The 15,810-nt window shown below is 50.4% G+C and overlaps 1 protein-coding gene across 6 annotated transcripts in view; it reads right to left on the bottom strand.

Annotated features, from left to right (window-relative positions):
- Positions 1–15,810, bottom strand: part of RPTOR (regulatory associated protein of MTOR complex 1) — a 319,684-nt gene that overhangs the window by 159,505 nt on the left and 144,369 nt on the right. For all 6 annotated transcript variants that reach the window (XM_064582472.1, XM_064582474.1, XM_064582473.1 and 3 more), the window contains exon 6: positions 7,340–7,515. In XM_064582472.1, coding sequence (XP_064438542.1) covers positions 7,340–7,515 — 176 coding nt within the window. The remainder of the gene's footprint in view (positions 1–7,339; positions 7,516–15,810) is intronic.

Genomic DNA, 15,810 nt, shown 5'->3' with positions numbered 1-15,810 from the left:
CTAAAAAATTATCAACAATTTCTCTTATGTTTTCATCTACAAGTTTTAATTTGTATAAGGTCAGAAGTTAATTTTTCTATAGAGTTTAAAATAAGGGTGAGGGTTTTTGTTTCTCTTGAATGAACAGCCAACAGCATTTGTTAAAAAGACTGTCTTTCTCCATCAGATTACCTTGGTACCTCTGTCCAAAATCAATTGGGCATACACGTGTGGGTCTACATCTGCATTCTGTATTCCATTCCACGGATTTCTATGGCTGTCCTCATGCCAATACTACAAGGTGTGATTACTACAACTTTATGTTAAATCTTGAAATAAACCAATGTGCCTCTTTTTCGAAATTGTTTTGGCTAACACCCTTTACATTTCTATATAGAATTTAAAATCAACTTGTCAATTTCTTTTAAAAAATGGGATTAAAAAATAGGATTCTGACTTGGATTGAACTGGATCTATAGATCAAGTTGGGGAGATTTAAAATACTGAGTGTTTCACTCCCTAAGTACAGTGTACTTCTCTGCGTATGTGCATCTTTTTCCGTGATTTTCTGTATGTCGTGTGCACAGGTCTGGCGCATATTTTCTTACATTCATCCCAAGTTTTCAGAATCTTGATGCCACAGCAAATCATATTTTTAAATTTCAATTTCCAACTGTCATTACCATATAGAAATGGAACTGACGTGGGGGTATCGATCTCATACCTTAGAACCTTGCTACAATAAATTACTAGTTCCATAAACGTTTTTGTAGACTTCTCATGATTTTCTATGTAGACAACCATGTTGTCCATGAATAAGCAGTTTTATTTCTTTGCCAGTCTGCACGCCCTTTTATTTTCTTCTAGCTTTACTGCACCAACAAGAACTTCTGGTACAATACTGAACAGTAATGGTGAGAGTGAACATTTTAGTCTTGTTTCCAACCTTCCGGGGAAAACGCTTAACCTTTCACCATTAACTACAATGTTAGCTACAGGCTTTTCCTACATGCCTTGTAGGAGCTTGGGAATGTTCACTTCCATTCCTAGTTTCTGAATTCTTTTGTCATGAATGGGTGTCAAATTCTGTCAAATGTTTTTTATGCATCTATTGAGATGATCATATGGTTTTTCTCTTTTATTCTGGAAAAGGAGAGTGAATACATTCATAATACTGAGTACATTATAATGAATTGAGTGTATTGATTTGTACCTGTTAAACAAACCTTCCATTCCTAAGATAAACCTTGCTTGATTCTAACACTGTATTCTTTCTATATATTCCCAGACTTCATTTGCTAATATTTTGTTAAGGATTTTTATATCCGTGTTAATGAGGAATCCTGGTCTGTGCGTTCTTTTTTTTCCCCACTGGCACAGTCTTTGTCTGACTTTGATGTTCGGGAAAGTTAGCCTCCGGAATGGGATAGAAAATGATCCCCCTTCCTCTATTTTCTGAAAGAGTTTGTGTAACATCTGAGAATTCATTAATAACAATATCTGGGCCTGGAGTTTTCTTTGTGAGGCTTTTAACTGTAATTCAGTTTTTTTATGATATAAACTCTCCAGATTTTCTTTTTCCTCTTGTGCCAGATTTGGTAATTTGTGTCTTTCACAGAATTCACCCATTTCATCTAAGATGTACAATTTATTGGAATAAAGTCCTTTATACTTAAAAGGATTCCCTTATAACCCTTTTAATACTTGTGGGGTCTGTAGTGATGCCCCTGTTTTTACTTCTGATATAGGTAATCTGTGTCTCCTTTCTGGTTTTGACCATGCCAAAGAGAATTTAAACAATTTTATTGAACTTTTCAAAAATTAACATCTAGTTTCATGGGTTTCTAGATTTTTCTGGTGCATTTTCTGTTTATTTTTGCCTTTTTAAAAAAAATTTCTTTTCTTCTATTTATAGTTTAATGTGTTTTTCTTTTTCGGTTCTTATAAAGACCATATAATTTAGATTTTTCAAATTAAAATCTATAAATATGATTATGATTTTGAGATCAGTTATGTGCGTGTGTATATATATATAAACCTCGTTCACCAATTCTACCTGATATTTTACCCATGATGCCCTAGCGCTGAGGCTTCAGTTAGTTTATCTCACAAACAGTGCGATGAGAAGGGTCATAGTGGGGTGTTCCTTCTCTTTGGCTTTTCTCCAGTCCAGGGTTAAAGTTTCAGCCCTCTCTTCTCTGCTGAGTCATCACGACTGTCCTGACTTGTTCTTCAATTTGGCTGAAATGTTACCATCACGGTAATAAGAGCAGCTAGCATGTACTGGGCATCATCAGTGCCACCGCACAAATCAATTCATTCAGCCCGTACGGTGAGCCTGGAGGGCAGGGGGCATCTCTGGTCCTGCCTTCAGAACGACGACAGGAGGCTGCACGGCTAGAAATGGTAGAGCCAGGATTCAAACCCGAGTGGACGCCTGACACTGGTGCGGATTCTGCCTGCCCGTCTGGGGACTCCCTCTCTCCTTCGCCTCTCTCGCTGGTGAACATGAGGGCAAGACTTCCCATGTGGACAAATCTACATTAATCCTGTGTCATTTACATTTAAACTCCTTGAAATTCTTCAACTTAATTGAAAGGAAGGAAACAAGTTTCTTGACCTCTATTCAATCCAAAATAATGTCTATCATTTTCTTTAATAAACAATACGATTCCATGCTACACAGTACAATAAGGCATCAATTTCTTTTATAGCAAGTCCCACTGCAAATTAAGTAGCACTGAGTTATAATTTTCAGTAGCACACAAATATACCCATGATAAATTTAAAATGGCATTCTGCCACCAATCCAAGAAGTAGAAAAAGCCAAGAAAACATATAGTTTAGACCCTTATACTACACTGATACACATGGTGAGCAAGGTAATCACTTCTTTAGGGAACAATGTACTTGCTCATTTCAGAATTATTGAAATTGCCTGTTTCTGAAAACAAGAAAGACTAAAGCAAAACATGAAGAGAAAATCAGAGAACAACATTTTCCAACAACTACTTCATCATTAAGTAAGATTCATAAATACGCTTACCACCAGATACGAACACACACACGTCTCGTACGTAGAAAGCAAGACTATCGTATGTGTATAAAGCGTACAGTATTCACAACTGCAGCTGGCTGTACTGAGTGCAGTGTCGCTACAAGCCATCCTCTTATTTACATCCGGAGAAGGAAGGAGGAAGGAAGGAAGGACGGACGGGGAAGGAGGCCTGTTTTTAGGTTATTTCCTGACCAGTAGATGAGTGCAGCAGTCGTCTGCAGGTAAGATCCTGGTTCCATTTTCTAAAGTACAAGTTGGCAAGGTAGGACCCACTGCCTGTTTTCACAAATAAAGTTTTATTGCAACAGAGCCCCACTCATCTGCGTACATACTGCCTATGGCTCTCCCATGCTGCATCAGCGCAGTTGGGACCCTCGGGCCCATGGAGCCTAAACAACTTACTATCTGGCCCTTTACAGAAGAAGTTGGCAGACCCCCATCCTAGAGTTTCTCTGAGCTCTTCTATCTTTATTTACTGGAATTCTAAATCCTAAAGTCCTAGGCTTCGGTTAAAATAAAACACAAAACATCAATGCAGTGAGATCTTATGCAATCATTACAAATGATGTTTCCTAAGAGTTGCCTAATCGTCTAGGATAAATTTATTTTAACACTAAAGATTAAGTAAAAGTAACTACAAATGCAGTCTCATTACATCAATGCAGAAATGTACGTGCATAGAGAAAAAGACTGACAGGCAATACACCAAAAAGTTAATACTGATTGTGTTAAAGATGATAAAATCTTGAATAATCTTTTCTTCTACTTGCTTTGTAGTTAATTTCTACAAAGAATGCATATTCTACTTGAAGTTGGAAAATAGTGACTTTTTTTTTTAAGATTTTATTTATTTGACAGAGAAAGACACAGTGAGAGAGGGAACTCAAGCAGGGGGAGTGGCAGAGGGAGAAGCAGGCTTCCTGCGGGGCAGGGAGCCCGATGTGGGGCTCGATCCCAGGACCCCAGGATCATGACCTGAAGCCGAAGACAGATGCGTCACGACTGAGCCACCCAGGCACCCGGGAAATAGTGACTTTTTACATGAAAAAACAAAACTTTAGCCCTAACAATATAAATGAGTTCTACCTACTAAACTTTTCCTTTCTCCATTTAAAAAAAGCTCGTGGTTTTCAACTCAGCTGTTATAGACAAGCACCCATTTCACTCGACGAGGCTTCCAACGATTATGGTTTATCTCCATCATAAGGACAGTTCTGTTCAAGCTAATTTCAACTCCTCGGTGTGGCACGGAGTGGTTCACTGTAAGAGATCCTCCCACCTGGAACAGCGCCTTGTTCCAGGCAGTGGTCATCTGATGACCGTCCCCTGCAGCTGTGACCTACTGATTCCAACATCCATCTGATGGTGGCCCTGTGAGTTTGAGTTATCACACTGCTTCCTACTAAACGCTTACTTTTACAAGTTTTATTCATATCCTAACTCCAAAAAGGATCTCAGGGCACTCCTGAGATAATGCATCATGTCGTGGTAGGGTGAAAGCCCACACCCCGGTCAGAGGGCAGGGACCCACTCGAGACTATGTGCGGGTCGACTGGCGTCCAAGTGACAGCAGTGAATGCCAAGTCCTTCCTGACCAAGATGGAAAAGAGCGTGCTGGAGACGTGGGCGAGGGACATCCGCTCACCGCACTGGGATGTTGGGACCCTTGGGCCCACCTGGTGGCAGGTGTGCTGGGGGGTGAGGACGGGGTGGGGGGGGTACAGATTCCCCTCCAGGCTCCTTGTGCCTTCTCTCCTCCCTCCCTTTCTGCATCTCCACCACCTGCCCAAAAAACCTGCGTAAGTGCCCCGTGAGAGTCCCATCAAATCAGCCCCAGCCCGGGGGCGTGGGGGAGGCGGAGGCCCGCAGCACAGCTGGCCCGTAGCCTCATTCCTGAGGCAGGGGGCACAGGGGCAGGAAGGGCAGGAAATCCTGAAGCAAGGGGCGGGAAAATGAGTGGATACAAGGCCTGCTCCCCAGGAGATTCCAAGGTGCATCTGCAGGGGCTCCTGCCCACAGAGTCCCACCTTCCTGCTGCCGCCTTTGACCAGACTGAGACCAGACTGGGACCGAATCGGGACTGGATCGGGCTGTGGAAAGGCCTCCGTGTGGCCCAGCCTCCCCGTCATTCCATGGATCATCTCCCTACAGCACTATTCTTACTACGTCACATTCCCACGGAAACACCAAATGGACTCCCCCTGCCCGTCCTCCAAGTCCAGGTCCGTGGCTCAGCATTCAGAGCACCCACATCTGACACGGTCCAGCCCTGACCTACACCCCTCCCCACACCTTCCTATGTGATCAGGCTGACGCACGTGCTCACTCTTCTCAGACACGCGTGTCACCCCCGGCGATGGCCACCCTGTCGGGCTGCGTCTCCTCCACGTGTCCCGCTGGCCCTCAGAGTGTCTGCGTCCCTGGGAACATGAGAGCTCCTGGTACAGGCATGCGTTCAGTCCTGACCCCAAGCTGCCTGCGACACTCAGATGCCCTCTGCCCCACGTCAAGGTTTCATGTACATCATTAATTTTCAGGCCACAGCTTGTCTCCTCAGCTAGACTCTAAATCTGTGAGGGCAAAGCACTTCTCTGCATCTCCTACAGCGCTCAGTGTAGGTTTGAAGTACACTGTGGGACTCAGTAAAGTCTGTTTTGGACGTTGAATGGAATGAATGGACTCCTGAATCATCTGGACCGCAGATCTTCCTGCGGTCGCATCATAGGGACCTATAATCTTTCCTGGCAGCCACCAAGCAGTGCAGACAGTTACAAAGAAAACCTCACAAACCGCCTCATGAGTGAAGACCCACATTCAAAGAGCTGCACCCACGTGGAGGGGGATGACGGGTGGAGCCCGAGTATCCTCCTGGCTGGCTGGCGCCTGAGTTTCCACCTCTTCCCCACGTCCTGGGAACATGGCCGTGTTACCCTCAGGGAGCAGCACCTCTGCCAACCTGTCCCTGCACATGGGAGCGTCTCTCTCTGTGCCGCCTGCCCTTCTGGCCTATTCTCTGTCCCTCCCGGCTGCCGCCCCGAGCTCCTCAATTTTTCCTTCCAGCCGATCCAGGCTGCAGCCGCCCTCCCCTACCATGAATCCCATCCCGTGTTCCTTCTTCCTAGGTCTCCACTGGCACGTTTTTATATTCCGCTTCGCAGTCTGCCTTCTCCTCCTGCATCTTCCTTCATTTCCCCATCACATGCCCACGCTTGGGGCTGGATGTTCGGCAGCTTTTGTCTGTGTTGGCTGTGCCCCGTGCTGTTGATTTCTGCTTCTCGGGGTGCAGTGGAGAACATCCCTAAGCAGTGCTGGTCTGTGTCAGCTGGGGGATAAGCCCAGGCCACTGAGGGGTACGGTGGGTCACCCCTTTGCTGGGCCCTGTGGACAGCTCCCCCACCCCACTCACTGCTCAGGGGTAAGTCACCCTACAGGAGGCTCTCCCTGGGATTTGGGGGCAAGGGTAGGGGGTGGCAGAGGGGTGCTGCTCAGCCAGCCTAGCACCATGAATCTCTCACCCCGGGGGCGTTGGGCTGATGGGGAATATTGCTACAGAAGCCAAGCAGCAAGTCCAAGCTTCCATCCAAGCGAGCAGCTCGGGCCTAGTCACTGACTGTGCTATCAGCCCCCAGGGTCCACATGTGTTTCACTGTTTCTCTGGACTTGTGGGAAGGACCAGGGGTCTGTGTGCCTCCTGGTAGAAAGCCCTGGAAAGCGCCCCCAGAGCCCAGGCCACAGCACCCATTTGTGTGCTTCCCTGCGCCTCCTGGGCCTCTGTTGTCTCCCAGCTGCACACCTGCTGCATGGAAGCTTCTCAGCAAAACGTAACACGGAAAAGGATAGAACAAAGGAGCGGCAGGGTGGTCGGCGGCAGAAACCTGATTTGGAGGCCAGAGCCCGCACGTCCCATGGTGGGTCCTGTCAACGACGTAGGGTCTTTGATGCACCTTCTACAGTTTGGAGTGTCCCACCCATGTCATCGGTCACGTTCTCAAGAACATGGACCGCAACAAAGAGCGCAGCGGAAAAGGACCGTGATTCAGTGGACTGTCAGGGATCAAACAGCACTCCCCGTCACGACAGCCCGCGTTCCAGAATGACCAGTGCTGCTGCTGGGACACTCCCACAGCTGACCGGCACGGACAGGTGCTCTCGGAACCACAAGGCAACAACCCGCACACACCACTCACCCAAGAAGGAGAACGCTTCTTTAACTCTCCGTGAGTAAAGCCTGCACCTCGGGAGGCTGAGTTTACGCCCGTCACCCGGGTCTGTAAAACCCAGGTCACGGCAGCAGCCACTTACCAGCGCAGGGCGATTTTGATGGGGGTGGTGAGGCATGACGTGAACAGGTCGGCCGGGAGGTCGGGGATCATGGGCAGGAGCTCGTTGGCCTCACAGGCTGCCAGCTGAATGCAGTTCTTCATGGACGGGGGCAGGGGCATCTGCGCGAGCGGGTGGTTTGGGTTAATGGCAGCGACCTGCAGGGGAGAACATTAAGGGAAGGAGTGGCTTAGTGGTCGTGGACAACTACAGCGTCAGCTGCCACGTGGCCCCAAAGGAAAGACTCACAAGGCAGCCCCACAGCCCCCGGAGAGGCCTCTGTGGCGTGCCCTCCTGCAGCACGCGGCCTCACGCTCGTTACCAAGTTCCCTCTGCGGACAGCGCCAGGTGGGTCTCCGGAAAATAAGTTCACTCTACGGTTTTCCATGCTAAAGTCCCTCCTTATGCTGTGATTATCCCAACGTTCAGGTGTATTTCCCTCCGGGTCTCGCATGGTGTCTTAGCATTTATTTTAAAATCCAGTCTTGGGGCGCCTGGGTGGCTCAGTCGTTAAGCGGCTGCCTTCGGCTCAGGTCATGATCTGGGTCCTGGGATCGAGTCCCATATCGGGCTCCCTGCTCGGCGGGAAGCCGGCTTCTCCCTCTCCCACTCCCCCTGCTTGTGTTCCCTCTCTCGCTGTGTCTCTCTCTGTCAAATAAATAAAACCTTTAAAAAAAAAAAAAATCCAGTCTTTAACCCAGCATCACTTATTTCAGTGTGTTTACTGACAAGGGACGATGTTCAGGGTATAGAGAGTGAACACGACCACCACCGAATAGCAGACGGCAGAGTCTGAGCATGGGTGCGCCCACGGCGGGGAGGCCGCAAACACACAGAGGGCTCAGTGCCCCGCGGCCGACCGGCTGGTTCCATGTTCTGCACCTCACGTCTCAAAACGTCCTGCTAACAAGTGTGTGTTAACTCTGTAACCAGGGAGGGGGCTCTTGTGTTTCGTCTTGTTTTGACGCAGAATTTAATTTCCCTTTGAAGCAGGAATAGTAATACTTGCTTGGCGTTTCCCCCCGAGACTTTGGTCGGTAGGGGCCCCGGAAGTGAAGCCTGGAGCACACACACGTCGTAGGACGAAAGGCGCCACGCGAGTTACTGTGGACTGAGGGGCAGCCTCGTGAAAAAGAGAATTCACCAAAATCTGGGGCCCTCAGACAACCGAACCACTCCGGCCAGCGCATGGCCTGGGACCCCTCCCCCGCTACACAGGCAGCACGCGCGGCACTCGTGTGGCAATCCGGGCCTCCGGGCCTCTGCCACGAGCCCCCCAGGGAAGGGCTTCCGCGGCGGGCGGCAGGGTGGCCGGCGGCACCCCCGGGAGCCGGGGAAGGCACGGTGGCAGCAGAGGGCAAGCGGACAACACTGCACGGCGGCCAGAGGGGCTTCGCACTTCCCGCCCGTCAGGTGCCTGTGGGACAAGGCGGCAAGGACAGGTCACTAACACGAAGAAAATTAAACCCCAAACAATGCTGGTTGTGCGGGGCCCACACAACGTCCGGGACCTCGGAGCCCATGCACCCACAAACAGCCACAAGCTGCCTGGAAGGAGCGCTCTTTGCCGTGGCCCGAACGCAGGCGGCCCCCACCCCCACGAGAGCAGCGCGGTGACGGCACCCCTCCCCTGGCGCCCGGTCCCGAGGCCCCCGCACGGTGAGGTTCGAGAGCGCGGGCAAGCGGAGGGGTTCCTTGGGTTACAAGCGCCAGAGGGGCAGGACTCCCTCCTCCCGCTGTGGACCGTCGCGGCTCCGCGAGGAACACAAGGGACCATGGCTAGTCATCGCCGGCCACGGCTTTGCGTCCTGCCTGGACCGGGCTGGGCATGACTCTCCGCGTCTGCTCCTCACGGGCCAGCCCTGTCTGCACAGTTGTCGACATCTCCCTGAGCTCTTTCCCTGTTACTATTTCACGTGCTTTTGAAATCAGCCCCGTAAGGTAAGTTTTATTTCCATTCTTAGAGACATTTCACGATGAGGAAGAAGAGCCCCCAGGGAATGGCGTGTGCGACTCGTCCCTTGGTCGGCGCCAGCGTCACGCAAGTATGAGGCTGCTCCAGGTTCCGGGCTGCATCGGCCCCTCTGGACGCTGCTGAGACCCCCAGCCCGGACACGGGCGGCGCTCTGCGGGCTCTGCCGACCAGGCCCCTAGCTCCCGTGCAGCACCCTGGTGGTGACGTGAGGTGTCACCACACTGCTGATCAAACATTCTTCACCTCAAACTTCTCAAATGCAAAGTAGTAAAGGCTGCAGCTTTACTAATAACCCATTCTGCACCAAGAGCATTATGCCCAGAATACCAAATACTACTACACTCAATAATAAAAAAAATTAAACTTTTAATAAAAAATACAACTTTTTGAGGAATGGGTTTTTTTTAATGGTGGTAAAAAACAGATAACATGAAGTTTACCATTTTAACCATTTTGAGCGTATGGTTCGACGGCACTGAGTACATTCATTGTGCAGCCCTCACCAGAGACTGGGTTTTTAAAGCAAACGGGGGCACCTGGGTGGCTCAAGTTTCAACTCTTGGTTTCAGCTCAGGTTGTGATCTCAGCATCGTGGGATGGAGCCCCATGTCAGGCTCTGCACTCAGTGGGGATCTCCCCCCTCCCTCTGCCTGTCTCTCTGCCTACTTGTGCTCCCTGTCAAATAAATAAAATCTTCCTTAAAAATTAAATTAGAAAAAAAATTCTCTCCGCCCGCCCACCCCCACACTCGCTCTCCTTCACAATACATAATAAAGCAGAGAGGAAACAGACGGCAGAGTCACACCCCAAATCCTCTCCCCGCATCCCGCTCCCAGCTCAGACAGCCGGCGGAGCACCTGCTCGCCAGGAGACTGGCTCCCAGAGCTGCTGTGACGGCCCCACCCAGAAGGACGTGGGTAGAGTGAATGAACTCCGAGTCATCTGGACCAGAGATCTTCCGCACCAGGTGGGTCTGTGGCCCGTCAGGCCTGAGTCACACAGCAACACCGGGAGGCTGGCAGTGTGTCAGAGGGCCAGGGCAGGGATGGGGGGGACGCTCTGGCCTTGGCACTGGCTGCAAGTGCCCCCTCCCTGGCTCCAGAACCGGGCTGCCAGGCTCGGGCAGGCCTGGCAAACCTCCATGGAGTCCGGTGGGAATCGCTGGTGGGCAGCAGGCTTTCAGGAGCGCCAGTGCCCATACGGAGGAGTGCAAACAGGGCTGACTTCAGAGGGGGATACGGCCATTATGTACAAAGTAGATTCCACATTCTCATTTTCCTTTTCAGAGAGACGTCTATTTTCATAGCAGAAATCCTGGAGGTTCCCTGGTTTGAAACTTCAGGTTTATGATTTGCTTCTGTGTTAAGCTACCTCTTTGACAGAGCTGAGAACGGAACAGCAGGCCCTCCGGCCACAAGCACGGACACTGTGGCTCTTCTTGTGTCTTCAATGAGCATCTGAAATCTCACGCCCCCTGGGCCTGGAGCACCCACGTGCTGTGTGTGGCTCGCAGGGAGGTAAAGAGGAGGGCGGTTCACACACCTGCCAACACGGCGGAGCTCGGCAGGTTTGATGAGGCCTCCCCTGGCCGTGCAGAAGTCTGTCCTGTCTGGTCCACGGGCAGTGCTCCCAGGCACTGTCAGGCGGTGAGGGTACGCTGTCTGCACCCTGGGCCTCACCAGCATTTGGCCCAAAGCCCCCAAAGCCCCCGAAGTCCTGGGCACAGGAGGTACTCTGTGGCTGCCTAAGGAGGAAATGACAGGTACGTGGAGGAATGTCTGTATTCCCAATATGTCCACTAGAAATCAAATTTCCCAATTCAAAATCGGCATTGACAGAAACCCCGATGACTCCGCAAGCCCCTCGCAGCATGCCGTCGCATAAACAGGAGAGATGATCTGCAGTGACCGGGCGTCACCTGCTCAGCGGGAGGCGTTCGGTCACAGTCTCTTCCTCCCATCATGCCGCCGGGCACACAGAAGGAACACGAAAGCTCTGCTTTAGGGATCATTATGCTGTAACATTATAAAAAATGACATCCAGGGCAAAGGATTCCACCAATGAGTCACTGTTTTTTGGGCTCGCTAACCTAGGAAGGCAAACACTTATCTTAATGAATGAGTTATTTCCCAGACATTGTTTTGGTTTTGTATTTATCTAAGATATTGACCTTCTCATCGAACTTACTCTTTGGAAACAGCCTGCACGTATGGTAACCACCAGCAACTCAGACAACTCTGAAAAGCCGCCCAGGCACAGACGTGAACAGCACCAGCTGGGAGCCACCACGCACCCTGAAGGGCATCCCGGACACGCACCTTCACCCAAGGGGGTTTCTCCCAGGGAATCTAGAGACTCAAACACAGGAAACAATTTCCAGTTTCAAAACTCACTAGAGCCTTCTGGAGGATTTGGGAAGGGTCCAGAAAACTCTGGAGATGTGATACACAGCAAGCAGATCCAACAGAGACATCTGCTACGTGTCCCACACGTGTGGGTCACGCGGAGCTGGTGAGGGCCAGGAAGCACTCACCCCAGACGCACTGCGGCTGGGGCTGCCGGGGCACGCCTGCGTCTCGTTTTCTCGACAAAACTCCAACATCTTGCTGCTTCTGTTTCCCATGGACACACACATGCACGAGACACCTCTGTAACTTCAGGGGCCTTTACCAGGTGCATCTGTGAGAATAACATCCGCTGGTAATAACTCGGGTTCTAGCGGCTTCCGTGCTCAACTCAACAATGTCTGCTTACTGTGGACATCTTGCAAAGTGCAGAGAGACTGAGATCCATAAAGGACTCCATCTACTGCTGACCCAGCTCCTTCCAGAGAGTGATGTGGCCTCTGTCGTGTGACAGACACGGTGTACTAAAACCAGCAGCTAAAAGCAGCAGTTAATTTCTCAGAAATAACTTACGTAAGTTTCTATCAAATACTAAGTAGCAATTTAACAGCCCCGTGGTCCCACAGCTGGGGACGACCTGCTGTCCAGGAGGGCAGGAGTCAATCTTGTTGGATGAAGGCCTCCCTGATGCCCAGGAGCCCTCAGAGCTGCCTGTCAAAGGGCAGAAAAGAGCCCGTTTGTAGCAAGAGTGTCAGGATCACCCGCAGAGCTCACTCAAATGGACCACAGACTGCGCGAAGCCTTTTAGCTACTAGCAACCGAAAAGTTGTTAACATGCTCTAGAATCATTCTGTTCCTCAGGGAGGATGTAGTTCGAGCCTGCAACCAAATTCTACCCCCAATGACTCCTACACGGCCACCAAGGAAAGGAAAGGAGGCACCAAGGGATTCTGCAGCCTTGTACTTCAAGAAGAGAATTTCCATTTTTTGGCTCTGTGAGTAGTGCTGCTATGAACACTTGTGTGCACGTTTTTGTGTGAACATATGTTTTCAGTTCTCCTGGGTACAAGCCAGGGGTGGAATCACTGGGTCGCACGGCGGCTCTCACGGGTGAGGAGCTGGTAGGCTGTTTTCCAAGTGGCCGCACCACCTCACATTCCCGCCAGCACGTGAGGGCTCCGAGTCCACCACGTCCTTGCCAGCACTGAGAATCCGCCCATCGTTTTTATTTTAGCCATCTCGGTGCGCGTGAAGCGTGCCTCACACTGTGGTTTTGATCTCGTCTCCCTGGCGAGGGATGATGTCCTTCTCCTGCCGTCTGGTGCGGGCCAGGACTGCCAGCACTGTGTGCAGTAAGAACAGCAGACAGCCCTGCCTCGCTTCTGATCGCAGTCTCCCACCGTAAGTATGGGGACGGCAGTAGGCTCTTCAGAGATGCTCTTCGTCCAGCTGAAGAAGGTCCCCCTTTCCCTGGTTTGCTAAGAGGTATTGTTCTGAAAGTGTGCTGGATTTTGTCAAATGCTTTTTTTTGTATCAACTGATTTGATCACACAGTCTTTCTTCTCTAGTCTGTTGGTGGGAGGATCCCATTCATTGATTTACCTACTAAGCCAGACTTGTATAGCTGAAGAATCCCACTCAGTCATCGAGTATAATTCCTTTTAGAGATCGCTAGAACAGATCTGCTCTTATTTGTGTGAGGATTTCTGCATCTAGGTGTGTGAGAGAGAGTAGTTTGCGGTGTGTTATTTTTTCCTTTGTCCTGTGTGTCCCTTTCAACAGCAGGGTAACAAAATTCCTTCCCCTTTCCATCTTCTGGACGAGCTTTGTGCATACCTGGTGTGAATGCTTCTTCAGATGTTTGGTACAGTTCTCCAGTGAAACCACCTGGGCCTGAAGACTTCCTTGTCAGGAACTATTAAGTTACAAATTCAATTTCCTTAGTGATTACTGGACTATTCACAGTATCTATTTCATCCTGGTTGGGGGTTTGGCAGTTTGTGGTTCTGGAGGAACTGGTCCATTTTTGGAAGCTGTCAAATGCCTAAGTATGAAGGTATCCAGGGTATTCCCTTCTTGTTCTTTTAATGGTTTGCAGGATCCAGATTCTTCCCTCCTCCCCTGTGTGTTGGTCCATGCTATTGAGGATTCCCGAGAAGCAGCTTTCTGCTTCATGGGTGTTCTCTTTCTCTGTTTTCAATCCCAGCGATTTCTGCTCTTATAGCCACTTTGGTCTTTCTGCTGGTCACTCTGAGTTCATCTGGTTCTCCTTTTGTAGCTTCCTGAGATAGTGCTGTGGCCTGAAAGTCTGAGCCCCCCCAGAGTGATGGTATTGGGAGGTGGGCTCTGGGGCCCATGCCTGCGTCAGAGAGGCCCCTTCCACCGTGCGAGGACACAGGGAGGGGGCTCCAGCAGAGAAGGCCTTCATTTCGGGTTCCAGGCTCCAGAGCTGTGAGCAGTGCACTCCTGTCGCTCATAAGCCCCCAAGTCTGTGCTGTTCTGTTATAGTAGCCCAAATGGACTCAGGCAGTAGGAACTTCTGACCCATCATTTATGTGTTGTTAATTTTTCCCTGACATTTTTGTGTTGTCTTTTTATCACTGACTTCTAGTTGATTCTACTATGGTTAAAGAACATACTCTGTGACTTCAATTATTTCGTATTTGCTGAGGCCTCTTTAAGACCCAGGATATGCTGTAGGTCGATGAATGTCTCCACGGACACTTGCCGCTGGGGACAGTGTTCGGTGTCAGTTAGATCCTTAGGACTGACATTCCAACATAGACTGTTCTGTCTCCAATAAGAGCCGGTTTCATTTCCTCTTGTGCAGTGCACACGCCTTCTGCTTCTTCCTGGCCTCTGAACTGTGTGCACAGACAGCACCTGTGTGCTGGTCCCCGCCCCCCCGAGGGCTGGCAGCCTCCCACCTTCTCCTCCAGCATGGCACCGTGTTCACCTGCCTCATGCAGCCGGGAAGATGGCTGCCCCCGAGGCTCCGCTGCTCTGTGCTGCTGAGATCTTTGCAAGAGAGCATGTCAGCCATCACCTCAGTTTCCTCCAGCTCTGGGCCTGGCAGGTGGCACAGAAACCCCCTGTGAGAACAAACGGGCCGGGCAGAGGGGCTTGAACCACAGCCTGGGGCTCTGGCTGGGATCGGAGCTCCAGAATACTGAGAAATTCCTGGCATGTTTTAAAACAGATGAAATTAGATAAAACGATTAAACTCTAGATTTACCTTCAGAGACGTTCCCAGTTTTATGATGGCTGCAAACAGTATAGTATATTCATGAATCTGGATTAATCATTTTTTCTTTGTTTCTTTTTACATTTCATGGAAGTCAATCCCAATCAGAGACCAAACATATTCGATGAATCATGGACATATCAAAAGAAGGCAAGCAAAGGTAGTTTATTCAGATGTGAATCTACTTAGGAGACCACAGCTGTAAATATTTCCTGAACATCTACCTCAAATGAGGCGTCCCTGACGGGTTTACACAGCAGATCTAAATCACAGCCTACAACACCAGTAGAAGAGATACCGCGAGACAACACACACGTAATTGTCAAATTACCCGTGTAACACCCCACCATGTGCGGCCCGCTGAGGACGCGTGCAGACCCCGGGAAGTGTTTGCGAAGGAAGCGGAGGGGCAGTTACACCCCAAAAGGTGAGCGACTACGACACACGCTGCTCGCCTGTGGGTCCACACGATCCCATCAGCCGTGCGGGCTCTAAAACTTGTCATGCAGAGAAATCACTCCTCTTCCTCCCCGAGCCGTCAGGTTACCGGTGTAACCGGAGCTGACGGAGGAGACCTCAGTGTCCCCCATGACCCACAGGAGCGCACTCAGCCCAGCAGAGTTCGGGGGCTGGTCAGGCTCTTTCCGTTACACAGACGAAGGACTTAAACGTAAAATGCTCTGCAAACAGAACACGCAGCACAAGTAAAGGGAGGTGGAGCCCATCAGCTAAGACGTGCGGCAGCCGTGGCCCCGGCATGGGGAGCCCAGCTCTACTCCGTGCCTCCCCTGACACGACCTTCCCTCCCCCACGGCTCCGTCTCCGGCGCCCACCTGCAGGGACAGTCCCGATGCCCTCGGGGCTGCTTCTCACCACGGCTTTTCCACGA

Source organism: Mirounga angustirostris, unplaced genomic scaffold (genome assembly GCF_029215605.1).
Source record: "Mirounga angustirostris isolate CCGP_5_RB_7025 unplaced genomic scaffold, mMirAng1.0.hap1 SCAF_17, whole genome shotgun sequence".
In the NCBI taxonomy this organism is placed as follows: domain Eukaryota; kingdom Metazoa; phylum Chordata; class Mammalia; order Carnivora; family Phocidae; genus Mirounga; species Mirounga angustirostris.
This window is presented reverse-complemented; position numbering and strand designations above follow the sequence as displayed.